At 44.4% G+C, this 14,883-nt stretch overlaps 1 protein-coding gene and 1 long non-coding RNA gene across 3 annotated transcripts in view; one reads left to right on the plus strand and one right to left on the minus strand.

Annotated features, from left to right (window-relative positions):
• DENND3 (DENN domain containing 3) overlaps positions 1-8,211 on the minus strand; it is a 68,078-nt gene extending 59,867 nt beyond the window's left edge. For both annotated transcript variants that reach the window (XM_075825689.1, XM_075825688.1), the window contains exon 1: positions 7,700-8,211. In XM_075825689.1, coding sequence (XP_075681804.1) covers positions 7,700-7,786 — 87 coding nt within the window. In that variant the 5' untranslated portion in view covers positions 7,787-8,211. The remainder of the gene's footprint in view (positions 1-7,699) is intronic.
• A 2,475-nt stretch (positions 8,212-10,686) lies between these two features.
• On the plus strand, positions 10,687-14,139 carry LOC142652301 (uncharacterized). The gene is made up of 2 exons (XR_012847789.1): positions 10,687-10,731; positions 13,249-14,139. It is a non-coding gene; the product is annotated as an uncharacterized LOC142652301 (long non-coding RNA).
• Positions 14,140-14,883: the final 744 nt, after the last annotated feature.

Consider the following 14,883-nt stretch of genomic DNA (forward strand, 5'->3'; position numbering starts at 1 on the left):
CAGGCATATACCTATATACTGATAGCACACGGGCATATATCTATATACTGATAGTACACAGACATATATCTATATACTGATAGCACACAGGCATATATCTATATACTGATAGTACACAGGCATATATCTATATACTGATAGTACACAGGCATATATCTATATACTGATAGCACACAGGCATATATCTATATACTGATAGTACACCGGCATATATCTATATACTGATAGCACACAGGCATATATCTATATACTGATAGTACACCGGCATATATCTATACACTGATAGTACACAGGCATATATCTATATACTGATAGTACACAGGCATATATCTATATACTGATAGTACACAGGCATATATCTATATACTGATAGTACACAGGCATATATCTATACACTGATAGTACACAGGCATATATCTATATACTGATAGTACACAGGCATATATCTATATACTGATAGCACACAGGCATACATCTATATACTGATAGTACACAGCCGTATATCTATATACTGATAGTACACAGGCATATATCTATATACTGATAGCACACAGGCATATATCTATATACTGATAGTACACAGCCGTATATCTATATACTGATAGTACACAGGCGTATATCTATACACTGATAGTACACAGGCATATATCTATATACTGATAGTACACAGGCATATATCTATATACTGATAGTACACAGGTATACATCTATATACTGATAGTACACAGGCATATATCTATATACTGATAGTACACAGGCATATATCTATATACTGATAGTACACAGGCATATATCTATATACTGATAGTACACAGGCATATATCTATACACTGATAGTACACAGGCATATATCTATATACTGATAGCACACAGGCATATATCTATATACTGATAGTACACAGGCATATATCTATATACTGATAGTACACAGGCATATATCTATACACTGATAGTACACAGGCATATATCTATATACTGATAGCACACAGGCATATATCTATATACTGATAGCACACAGGCATATATCTATACACTGAGGGTATGTGCACACACACTAATTACGTCCGTAATTGACGGACGTATTTCGGCCGCAAGTCCCGGACCGAACACCGTGCAGGGAGCCGGGCTCCTAGCATCATAGTTATATACGATGCTAGGAGTCCCTGCCTCTCTGCAGGACAACTGTCCCGTACTGTAATCATGTTTTCAGTACGGGACAGTAGTTCCACGGAGAGGCAGGGACTCCTAGCATCGTACATAAGTATGATTCTAGGAGCCCGGCTCCCTGCACGGTGTTCGGTCCACTACTTGCGGCCGAAATACGTCCGTCAATTACGGACGTAATGAGTGTGTGTGCACAAACCTTGATAGTACACGGGCATATATTTATACACTGATAGTATACAGGCATATATCTATATACGGATAGTACACAGGCATATATCTATATACTGATAGTATACAGGCATATATCTATATACTGATAGTACACAGGCATATATCTATATACTGATAGTACACAGGCATATATCTATATACTGATAGCACACAGGCATATATCTATATACTGATAGCACACAGGCATATATCTATATACTGATAGTACACAGGCATATATCTATATACTGATAGCACACAGGCATATATCTATACACTGATAGTACACAGGCTTATATCTATATACTGACTGTACACAGGCATATATCTATATACTGATAGTACACAGGCATACATCTATATACTGTGAGTACACAGGCATATATCTATATACTGACAGTACACAGGAATAGATCTATATACTGACTGTACACAGGAATAGATCTATATACTGATTGTACACAGGCAGTTGTTAGGACGGACCTCAGTATGCCCTACCAACAGGAAATATGGTGAGACAGCCCTGGGGTCCTTCAATGGACCCTGGGCTGTCGGCCCATATATGGTATGTCCCTCGATTATGTCGCAGGGATCCCCTCTTCTCATTTACCCCTTGAATGCTGCGGTCAGCTTTGATCGCAGCATTCAGGTGAATAACGACGAAGATGAGAGATTTCCTGATCTCCGCCGCGGGGCTGCCGCTGTGTAATACAGCCATTGTATTACAGACAATAAGTGCGCACGCGCTGTCAGCATGAGGTGATTCGGCCGGCGCTGCACTAATAAGCGGCGGCGCCGGCACTAAAGACAGAACATGGGGTGTTTTGCAGTACCCCCGCCATGTTCTGTCTTCATTGCCAGCACTCATTAGTAAAGCGCCGGCAGCATCACATCATGCTGATCGCGCGCGCACTTGTCAGGACTCAGGAGCGGGGCAATGGCTGTATTACAGATGTATTACACAGCCGCAGCCCCGCTCTGACTACATTCATGACATAACGGTATTGAACCGTTTGAGGGTGCAGAGTAACAAAGTTTCGATGCATCGTGCAACCCTACTCCAGACGAAGGCTGGCAATGCACGTTAGGTAGCGGTCGGCAAAACGGTTGTTTGGTCAACATCTATTCCTCCCGATCCCCCCATAAACATGCACGCTCTGCCGAGAGGAATAAGCAACTGCCAGACACCTCTACTGTCAACTTATCTACGCTGCGAACAGAAGGATCAGGCATATTGAAATCCAGATGTCGAGGGAGAGTAGGGAGGCCCCCAGACACATTAGATAGCCGGTTGACCCTGCCAAAATAGTCAGGTACGGTCAACTCTAATGTGTATGGCCACCTTAAAGAGCACTTACACACAAAGGGGTAGTTCACGGTGACCCCTTTCCTTACTATAGTGCCACACTGTGCCTACATGACACTTCTAAATGATGCCTACATAATAGTGACATACCGAAATAATACTATACAGTGCTTAACCCCTTAACGACCAGGCCTTTTTTGTCCTTAATGACGAAGCACTAGTTTCCGATTTTTACCGTTACATTTATAGCCTTTTTTATTTTTCCATCGACACTGCGTTGCGGGTGTGCTGATGGGGTGACAGAAGGAAATCCCTCCCTCTGTCAAACACCTTAGATGACGCGGTCGCTATTGACCACGGCATCTAAGGGGTTAAACTGCTGGAATCTGAGTTCTTTTAATTTCATGCAGTTGCGGCAGGAGCCTGGGTGTGTATAACAGCCGTGCTCCTGCCGGTGATGTCGTAGATACAGTGGCAGTACCCCTGAGATACGAGTGACGGATAGATCAGTCACAATGTGGGAATGAACACCCGCTTTTGACAGATATATCCGTCGCTCATCATTAATGGGTTAAATAATAGAACTATTGTCTAGTTCCTAAACAACACAATATATGGGAACGTGAGCGGAGAAATCACTGCAAGACCTACAGAGGAGGAAGCCGAGATGTCTACCTCTATAGGCAAAACCGTCTACAGGAAAACCCAATCCTCAGTTATCAATACGTCCAAAAGAAGCCAAAGGACGGGAGCGCCCATATAAAAGTGTTCAAACAAGCCTGAAAAAGGGCGATGCTCAACCCATTGGGTTCCCGATCATTGCCCTGTGTAAACCGGGATCAGCCGATGAACGAACAAAGACCCGTTCATCGGCGGATTGTATCATTTTAAATGCAGAAAATATTATCGCTGTCGGCAGCGCATCTGCCGGTGTAAACAACGTGCTGCCGACACGATAGAAATGTATGGGGATGAGCCATCGTAGTAACGAGAACTCGTCCCCATACATAGCTCCTTGTCAAAGGAGCAAACCAGCGCCAATCAATGAGCGGTCTTGTTGAACGGCGCTCGATTACACGGCACACGTCGGGCCGTGTAATACCAACTTTATTTTGGAAGTATTACAGCTCTAGTAACAACCTCCAGACTTAAAGGGGTTGTCCACCTTCTGACAACTGATGACCTATACACCGGATAGGTCATCAGTATATCATCGGTGCGTGTCTGACACCCGGACTTCGCACCGATAAGCCGCTCCTGTGGCCTACGGGCACCGGATGTGGTGGCACATTGATACAGAGCCAGGAAGCAGTTGGCTCCGTGCATAGCATAGCGGCCGTGCTGCAGAACTGCAGGTCCGTTCCTAATTCACTTACTGTGCTTCCGGCTTGTACGTCCGGTGCGGGGCCCGGCTGTCATGTACGGTCACAGATCATGTACTGATGACCTATTCATAGTATTGAATGGAAGTTACGGTAGTGGCGTAGCATGCGAGCTACGCGGTTTCCGTAACTACCATTGTTCTTTTGCACTGTCCCTCCAATAGACTTGAATGTGGCGTCTGAAATAGCCGTACGCGCTCATTCAGCCGTTTCTGACAGTCCCAAAGGACTTGAGTGGGTCGGACCGCCATCGTTCTTATTTTTATAACCTGATTGAAGATCTTACTTTAATACAAGGCCCATAGAAAACTATGGGCCCATATGAGAAACTTGCCAAGTTCCTATGCTTCAAGGGGAGAATACGAGGCCGCGCAGTGGCACCACACAGAACGCCTACGATTCTCTAATTCCATTAGGACCACAACAGGCAGTCGACAGACTACCACAAAGCTGCGGTCATATATCGGCAGTGGTAGTGCGTTTGCCACCCATGGTTATTTTTTCCAAAAACAGAATCAGTGCTCGGCTTTTTGTGTCAGCACATGCGGCGGCCGGGCACATGCTGATCCCGCGCTCCATTCAAGCTCCTCCCCACGGATCGCGCAATGATGAGGAACGGGGGTTTGGGGCCCTCAAGTTATCGGTAGGGGACCCCCAGGAATCACACATTTATCACCTATCCTGTAGTTAGGCGATTCAAGTTATTCTTACGACACTTTTTTTTTAAATCTTTGCATTCCCATAAATTTTTTTATTTTTCCATCGACTTATCCGTTTAAGGACTTAATTGTCGCAGGATGACTTTTTGATGGAAACATTTTGGGGTATATAAAATGTATATTGATATGAGAGCATAGTGGGGGAAAAACAGCAATTTTGCCATCGTTTTCTGAGTTTTGTGGCATTCACTATGTGGTATAAATCAAAAAATTACGCCGATACCAAATTTACTACTTTTTCACAATAGAAACACTTTTTGTGTGTTGCCGCACTCAGAGGGCAATTACGTATTTTTTTTATTTTATATTTTTTTACCTTCTAAAGAGCTGCACGGGGGCTTATTTTTTACAGGACGAGTTGTAGTTGCAGTTTTGGGTACATATGACATTTTGATTACTTTTTTTACGCTTTTTTTGGATGGCAAGATGACAAAAGACCAGGAATTCTGACATGGTATTTAGTATTTTTTAGATAAATAACCTTTGATTTTTAGAGCATCGATGCGTTATGGATGTGGTGATATCAATAATGCACAGTTTTACGAATATTTCCATTATAAAGCCTTTTGTCCGGGGAAAAAAGCTTTTTGTTTTTTTTTGCTATAAACTTTTTTTGTACTTTTTTAGTCCCTCTCTGGGACTTGAACATCCAAACTCCTGATCGCTTCAATAATACGTTACAATGCTGCTGTATAACAATGTTTTATGCCTGTTTGACAGAACGGTTCTCGTACACGACAAGTGCTGGCGCGGGCACTGCAAAGTACTATTACAAAGCTTCGCAGGGATGACCTGCTCACCGCGACATAGTACGTCGCAGGGTGGAAAGGGGTGTCTCACAATCTCTTCTTAAATAAAGCCGATGTGTCAATCAGCTGTTCGCTGCCGGTCTACCTTCTCCTGACCAGCTTTTCCAAGGAAGCCGTATCTCAACCCATATTTCCCCTACATGGCTGCCATTCATAAGCATGGCATGGACGTGCCATGTCCGCCAGGGGGGGGGGGGAGCAGCTATTATGGAGTGGTTCTCCTTTCTGGCACATAGTGGGATCCTCCTTTACGACGTTCATCTGCATGTTGACTGGGGTCGTCATCCTGCGACAAGACCTTTAAGTAATTCCCTATACTTTTCCCTGGGTGACATACGCGGTTTCACAATTCTGCGTTACTGTTGATGCTTGAAACTCTCACCTCCCAGTAATGCCAACCAGTGAACACCCATCTCTTGTCCCAACCCGTCCTCTACGAGAAGGCAGCAATATTTCTCGGTTGTGAACGGTTGGATGATGACTTCACGAGTCGAGCGCGATGCATAAATTCCATTCATTCCTCAGCATGACCAATATATATACAGAAACTCCAGAGGCTACAGTTTCCTCAACCACATTCGAGAAGACGTTTGGATTCATCGGGAACTTCCCTAAAGCCTGACTCATACGACCCACATCCTCCCGATACTTCAGGTCAAGCGTCCAAACTCTACAGCAGATACCGGATACCTCACTCTGATGTTATCCATGACCTGACATCATCCAAAACTAAAGGGTTAATAATGTAAGTGCATAATACAGACTGTAAATGATCGGATACACGTGTGAGTGACGTCCTATATACCACCTAGGTCTGTGGTGGTCTACCCAACTAGGACCACAAGTGTCCAATTATTGAAAAATGGACCTTGCAATCAACCAGTTCCCAAGAGCCTGGTAACGGTGTCCCCCGCAGACATTGGGGCCCGATTGTGGACCCCTAACTTGAGTGGACAATTCCACTCTAGACAGCGGATGACATCATGTTGGTTCACACATCACATATCAAGTGATGTCACTGAGATGACCAAGTGAGGTCATCACACCCAGGACATGATCAGTTGAACACAAAAGTTTGAACAGCACATTCCAAAAAAAATGAAACAAAACGTGTTTACAGGTGCAAGAACGCCGGTGACTGCAAATATACAGCACACAAGAAAATGGCGACAGCACACGGCGAACACTAATGCCACCTAAGCCACTAAATATAAAGAAATATGCATTACTGCTAAATCTACTTACAATAGGGAGGTTCTTAGTGCACATTTTGATCAAATTGTGTGAGCCCACCTGCCACGACAAGGTGACCTCTATAAGGTGGGAACCTACTCTGCACATACACCCAGAACTGGGACTAAACCTACATATACTTGGGGATGGTAGGAACCAGCATTAGTCTAAATAAAATCACCCAGGGCAGAATGGGAGGAGGGTAAGATCAAAAATGGAGGCAGTGTTGGCAGTGTGGAGTCGCCATTTTCTTGTGTGCTGTATATTTGTAGTCACAGGTGTTCTTGCACCTGTATACACGTTTGGTTTCATTTTGTTGGAATGTGCTGATCAAACTTTTGTGTTTATGCGATTCCTATATGTGGGGGTAGGGAATGCCTCCATTTTTTGTTCTTGCACTCCTCCATTCTGCCCTGGGTGATTTTAATTAGTTTAATGCCGTTTCCTACCATCCCCAGATATATATGTAGGTTTAGTCCCAGTTCTGGGTGTATGTGCAGCGTAGGTTCGCACCTCATAGAGGTCGCTTTTTGTCGTGGCAGGGGGGCTCACACAATTTGATCAAAATTTGCACTAAGAACCTTCCTATTGTAAGTAGATTTAGCAGTAATGCATATTTATTTATTTATATTTAGTGGCTTGGGTGGCATTCGTGTTCGCAGTGTGCTGTCGCCACTTTCTTGTGTGCAGGACATGATCAGTGATGTCACCCTAAGTTTATACTTAAAAATAAGATCCCAGAATCTTCTCCTTGATTCTAGAAGTGCGGCTGGTAATATTATAATCTACTCCTAATAGGCCTGAAGATCAGAGCAGCTATCAAGAAGTCTTCACGACGTCCGAAATGGCGCATGACGGAGCTACTCAACCTACCTTGTCTATCGCTCTGATATCATCGACGGGGGGTCCTACAAGGACACAGATCTCCAACAATCCAGAAGGAAGTTGTGCGTCCTCCATGTTTGCAGATTGTTCAACAAGAACGAAGAAAAAGTGCAAGGAGCCGGGTTACAGGACCATCGGGGAAGAATTATTCCCAGGGAGGTGACAACAGAGCCACAGTCACTATTGGGCATTAGGACTGGTCGAAAAAACAGATAGATGGTCACAAAGACGACCAATGGCCAGAGAAGGTAATAGAGTCATCCAATGCGGACCTGGATAAAAATTCAGACAAAGGGCAATAATTCGGCAATTTGTCAATAGGCAGATAGACAATGCATGATCAAAGACAGACTGGCATCTCCACTGGCACAAAATGGGTAAACAGGATGATGCAAGTAGCCCAAGCCACATAAGACTATATAATGCACCATGTCATGGCTTATAATCGGAGGTAGATACCATGGTCCTACTGGATAATCTAGGTGAAGACTGGCAGCTCATTGAAGGATCTTGAAGACCTTGATCCAGATTGTTAGGGCATGGGCAGTGCCATCTAGGTTCATAGTCAATTCGTAATAGGGCAAAGACAGCTGTCCAAAATAACGTGTGGGTGCCCGGCAGAAGGAAAGGTGGGCTCCAAGGTTTAGCAAATGGCCACAATGCAGTAAAATTATCCGGAGGTTCTTCAGGAATTGTTACAATGAAAATTCAAGGACAAACACTTTGGTGGGCATCCGAAACTCATACAGCCCAATGCAGATAGATTCTCGAGAACCGTAACTAGGTGGTGGCCCAAGATTCTAGCTGTAATCCAGGAGGTGCCCTGAGGTGTTATGGTAGCCAGAAGATATGGAGAGGGTTTGAGAAGACACTTTGCTCATGATTATAACGGTAGCCCAATGTCAGAGAGGTTCTCCAAAGCCGCAGCTTGGTGGGATCCCTAAACACAAGAGGTTCTCTAGAAAAATTGGGTGGGTATTTAAGATTACATTGTCCAAGGGCATGCCGATTCGCCAGATACACACTGTGGTGGGTAATACTACAAGTGCCCAGGTATTAATAAATGTTAAGATGGTAGGTAAGAGTTGCAGGTACCACTGGTAGGTGACAATGTTCAAGAAGTAAGTTCTGGCACCATGGGTATCTGCAGGGGCACGGCCAGATGAGTATCCATTATGAAGAAGTAGTTGCAGTGGTGGTGATGTTACAGTTCACTACAAGGTGGGTATCCAGGATCAGCAGCCTAGTCCTAGGGCATGGAAGATCTCAAGGAGTGCAATAAGGTGGGTATCCAGGATCAGAAGCCCAGTCCTGGGGTATGGAAGTTCTCAAGGAGCACAAGAAGGTGGGCATCCAGGATCAGCAGCCCAGTCCTAGGGCATGGTAGTTTCTCCAGGTGGATATCCAGGAGAAAGTCTTCTTCAAAGGACCGCACTTCTCCGGAGATACAGCTCAGGTGAGTACGTGGCAGTGATGGGAGAGATCCCGGGTAGAACCGGCAGGCCGCAGACTCACGACTCCGGCTCCCGACCTGTCTCCAAGACATTAACCAACCTGCGCCGCCGCCGCCTCCTCCACCGCTCTCCTCAACGGATAACATAACAAAGGCGTTACCGTCCTGTATCCACAGCCACGCCCACAACATGAAATCAACCCATAACTCCGCCCACATCAGGAAACATTGTTTACGGTAACGATGCCAACAATCGTATAACCACGCCCGCGACATGTCGTTTCCACGCCTACACAAGCACATCCATCCACACAGCGCGTCGTTATGGTAGAAAAGGGCGGGGTTTCTACCTGTATCGCCTAGTAGCGTCCGCAGTGGCATACAAACACCGCCCCTCGGCGACAGATAGGCGTGGCTTTCTCCCAACGTTTGTGATTTCTTATAGGGCGTCTGAGCTGCCAATCAGTAGCGCTGCTTCGTAAGTATGTAAATAAAGTTGAGCCCTCCTACAGACTGACAAAAGGGCGGGAATTCTGGTCGGATGGCAGATTTACCTCATGAGAGGAATGTCGCCTGTCATGTGAGGAGCTGCCACCTCAGCATTTGTGTGAAACTACTTTTCTTACCTGAGGGACTGAGACTAGAAAGATAAAATTGATTGGGAAATAATAGATAATAATGATAGTTATAATAGTGTGGAATAAACCACGATAAAATAAATATAAAATAGGAATAATACATAATTTGAGGGGAAATCTATCTAAAATATCGGCATGGTCCTAGCTCAGACTGTTTGGCTGAGTTCACACGACCTATTTTCAGGCGTAAACGAGGCGTTTTACGCCTCTAATTACGCCTGAAAATACGGCTCCAATACGTCGGCAAACATCTGCCCATTCATTTCAATCGGTTTGCCGATGTTCTGTGCTGACGACCTGTAATTTTGCGCGTCGCTGTCAAAAGACGGCACGTAAAATGACAGCCTCGGGAAAGAAGTGCAGGACACTTCTTGGGACGTAATTTGAGCCGTTTTTCATTGACTTCAATGAAGAACAGCTCCAAATTGCGCCCGTAATTGATGCCTCGCAAAACGCGAGTACGAGCAATTACGTCTGAAATGCAGGAGCTGTTTTCTCCTGAAAACAGCTCCGTAATTTCAGCCGTAATTGTCGATATCGTGTGCACATACCCTTCCCGCCGCAGCCATTTTTCATTTTCGTTTTTTTTCCTTCCGACCTTCCAAAAGCCTATACCTGTCAATATCGCCATATGAGGACTTGTTTTAAGCGGACGAGTTGTCGTTTTTTCTGGGGTGAAATAGAAAAAAACAAAACAGCGATTCCTTCATTTTTTTTTGTAATTCCTTTTTACGGCGCTCAACGTGCGGTAAAAACAACATGTTTGCTTTATTCTGCGGGTCAATACGATTACGGCCATCGTTTGTTTTTTATATTTGACTACATTTACAAGAAAAAACAAATTGTTAAAAAAAATTGCTTGGTGTCGCCATATTCTGAGAGGATTTTTTTGCGGGACGAACTGTAGTTATTATTGGCACCATTTTGAGGTACGTATGACTTTTTGATCTCATTCCATTTTATGTGGGAGATGAGGTGACCAAAATCACAGCTCCTGATTTTCAGACGTTTTTGTAACTACTCGCGTTTTTCGCGGCGTATTTTACGGACGTTATTGGAGCTGTTTTTCAATGGAGTCATTGAAAAACGGCTCCAAAAACGTCCCAAGAAGTGACACGCACTTCTTTTTCGCGGGCGTATTTTTACGCGCCTTCTTTTGACAGCGACGCGTAAATTTACACCTCGTGGGAAGAGAACACCGTAAAACCCATTGAAAGCAATGGGCAGATGTTCGTAGGCGTAATGGAGCTGTTTTTTTAGGCGTAACTCGAGGCGTAAAACGCCCGTATTACGTCTGAAAACAGTGCGTGTGAACATACCCTTATAGTTCAGACTTTTACTGATGCGACGATACCAGTTATGTTTATTTTTTTATATTTTACATTGCTTTGGGGGGGAAATAGGAAAAGTTTTCTTATTTAAGTCCCCCTAGGGGACTTGAACCACTGATCGCTGGATCGCTAGTTTTCTTATTTATGTTCCCCTAGGGGACTTGAACCACTGATCGCTGGATCGCTAGTTTTCTTATTTAAGTCCCCCTAGGGGACTTGAACCACTGATCGCTGGATCGCTAGTTTTCTTATTTAAGTCCCCCTAGAGGACTTGAACCACTGATCGTTGGATCGCTTTCACGATATACTGCCATAGTTATGTATTGCAGTATATTGTATTTACCGGCTCCTATTAAGCCCCGCCTCTGGCAAAGATGACAAATATCGGCACCGCCTGATGGCGTCACAGGGAGGCCGACGGGCTGTTGGAGGGGGCTGACGCCCTTTTTCTAATGGCTTAGATGCCGCTGTCGCTATTGACCGTGCATCTAAGGGGTTAAATGTAGTAATCTACGATCTTGCTCGTTGTGTCGGCTGTAATGTAACGCCAACTCCTACATCTTATGGAGCGGACTCGCCTCGTACGCCCACTCCATACTTTCCCTCCCGGCTTCCACCATATATATATATACACGACGGATGTTGGGAAGGAGATAAAGAGGCCGCACTGTATAGGCGCCCCATCTTTTATCATTCCCCGCGTCCCCTTCAGTGTTTACAATGGCACATTGGCTCGTCCATTGGTGCCTGCAGGAGCGCCACAGCCCCTTCATTGTGCCAATCATGTGACAACGTCGGTCAGTACAATGAAGGGGCCATGGCGCCTCAGCACCTACACTATGCTGCTCGGCAGGGTTCCCGGAGGTCAGACCCCCCATCTATGAAACATTGATGCCCATTCCTATGGACAGGCCATAAATGTTAAAATCTCTGACGTACCCCTTTAACCTGTTGATAATTAATGTGGAGTTTTGCTTCCTCCATTGGTCGTGGTGATCATGTGACACTGTCATGAAGAAGTGGTAGAGTCTGTTTACAAAAGCCCAAAAATATCTCGGCCATTAACCCCTTAATGACACAGCCTACTTTGGCGGCTCGTTTTTTACAGGACATTTTGCGGCACATATTTATTGATTCACTTTTATTGTATTTTTTGAGGGGGTGAAAAAATACCTTTTATTTTGTTTGCGATTTTGTTACGCTGTTTAGCGTGCAGTATAAACAACATGATAGCTTTATTCTACGTTACGATTACAACGATATCAAATATGTGTCGTTTTTTTAGGTTTTAGTATTTTTGCTCAATAAAAGCATTTTTTATGGATAAAAAAATACAATTTTGTGTCTCCGCATTCCCAAAGCCATCATTTTTTAATTTTCCTAATGATGTAGCTGCATGAGGGTTTGTTTTTTGCGCAACCAGTTGTAGTTTTTATTGGCATTATTTTGGGGTACATATAATTTATTGATATATTTGTATAAAAAAAGATTTGGTGGAAGGAAAAAAAACCAGCAAACCCACCATCATTTTTGTTTTTCTTTTTACACCATGCATCATGCGGTATAAGGCTCTGTTGACAGCTGCGCTACGATTTCTGTTAGGCTAAGTTCACACGGGACGGATACGCTGCGTAAAAGAACGTAGCGTATACGCCCTGTGCGCCGCAGGGAATTCCTGGCGAAAAACCGCACCAAACTGGATGTCCGCTGCGGAAAATTGCAGCACTTAGCCGGCCTCTTGGGATGATGTTTCATCCAGGAGTCACATGTTATGAAGCGTCATCCCTGGAAGCAGGCCTTTTTGACGTCATCCACGCTGGCCTCCGGTGATGATGTTTCATCCCATGTGACCGCCGCTACAGCCTGTAATTGGCTGCAGCGGTCACATAGGATGAAACGTCATCCCAGGAGGCCACGCTGGAGGGAGGATCACAGACTTTTGGGTAAGTATAAGATTTATTTATTTTTCTGAGTTGCGTTTTTTGCGGCGGAGATCTGTTTTATCTCCACTTTGCTGCTACTGTATTTGCCTCGGATTTTCCACAACGAATTCCGTTGCGCAAAAACCACAGTATGTTCGCAACGTGTGAACTGACCCTTATTTTGTTCCATCAGAGGATCAGAATACTGGGGAAAACGGAAACGCCGGATCCGTCACATAACGGAAAAAAACAGCACGCAATGAAACCCATTGCATGCTGCGCTCTTTTGTCCTGCAAAAATGATAGAAACTGCAACGGAGGCTCCAGACGGAGATGTGAACAGGACATTAATAATATATCATGAGTGTTTACAGTTGCAGTGATGCCATATATGTTTCTTTTTTTAATGGCTTCCCTGTTTCTGGCTGTTGCAGCGGAAGCCCGGCTCAGTCGGGTTCCCGCGGTGATTATGTGGGCACAGCTTCTGTGCCCATGCGATTGCGGTTATATTAGCATTATGTTAGCATTATGAGTTAATAGGAAGGGAATCCCTCAAATGAGACCTCAATTAACCAGGGCAGGTTGCAAAGATCATCTCCTAACACATCCATGTATTATACGAACAGCACATTGATTTTTAGTTGGCACCATGTAATACTTAATTTCTCCTGTGGTGGCACTGTTGGGGGATTAAACACTTGCTGCCGGGTTCCCTCACAGTTTACAGCTGATCGTCTATGATCAGCTTATTTTTGGGATACCCTTCAAACAAAAATGGATTGTGCACAGTGGACAACCCCTTTAAGGAGATCATCAGGAGCACCCACCATACACGTCATTTCACTAATAGACACTTGTGGTGAGAGAACAGCGATGAATGTGTAGGAAGTGTGAACGTGTCTGGTAGACTGATTGTGTGTGTGATTGATCTCCCTGGGGTAAGAGCTGCCACAGCAGAATTTCACCACGAATTCTACGCTCAATTGCTTCCAGTTTGAGAAATTCGTGATTTTTTTATGTCACTTCCAGTAACTTCAACTTTAATATTTAGGAAATAAAACTCATGCAAATATTCAAATTTGAATTGGTGACAATGAAATCTTTCTGAAATGTAAATTTATTTGACTCTTTTGTATGGGTTTTGATTGAAAAAAATAAAATAAATATCGCAGAAGAGCTGTGACTTCTCACAAGTTCAGCAAACTACTCTCCTGAAATACTCTGTGCTGCTAGGGATCCTTGCACTGTGTAACTGTCAGTCTGTGACTTCCTACAATATCAGCACACTTCTCTCCTGAAATAGTGTGTGCTGCTGGGGGACCCTGCTCCCACTTGTCTCCCACATTCTCCTTATTTCATGGCACTGTCACATACAGTTCTGTCCTCGCTAACAGCATCAGAAAAGTCACTGCCCTCCCTTCTCACCATAACCTTCTCCTGAAATACTCTGTGATGCTGGGTACCTAGCCCCTTCCACTAGTGATCTCCTACTTTTCTCATTTCCCTTCCTCCCATCATTAATAAAATACATTACTTCTCACATCTGAGGGTTTGCTACAATTTTATCAAGTCTAGACAAACACAACAGCAGCACAAATCTGATTGTTTGCTACAATGTATCAGTGCAGGTAAAATTTATCAATCTGGAGTCCAGGCTGCTTATGCCTCATGCACCCGACAGTGTGCGCCGGCCGCGTCCTGTCAGCAATCCGCTAAAGTGAATGGGTCCGTGGAAACTACGGGGTGCCACTCGGATGTCGTGAAAAGCGGCCTTAGTGGCACTCGGTCGTGTGCAACTGAACTTAGAATACAGAATATTTTATAGACT

This window comes from Rhinoderma darwinii, chromosome 5, assembly GCF_050947455.1.
Source record: "Rhinoderma darwinii isolate aRhiDar2 chromosome 5, aRhiDar2.hap1, whole genome shotgun sequence".
Lineage (NCBI taxonomy): Eukaryota > Metazoa > Chordata > Amphibia > Anura > Rhinodermatidae > Rhinoderma > Rhinoderma darwinii.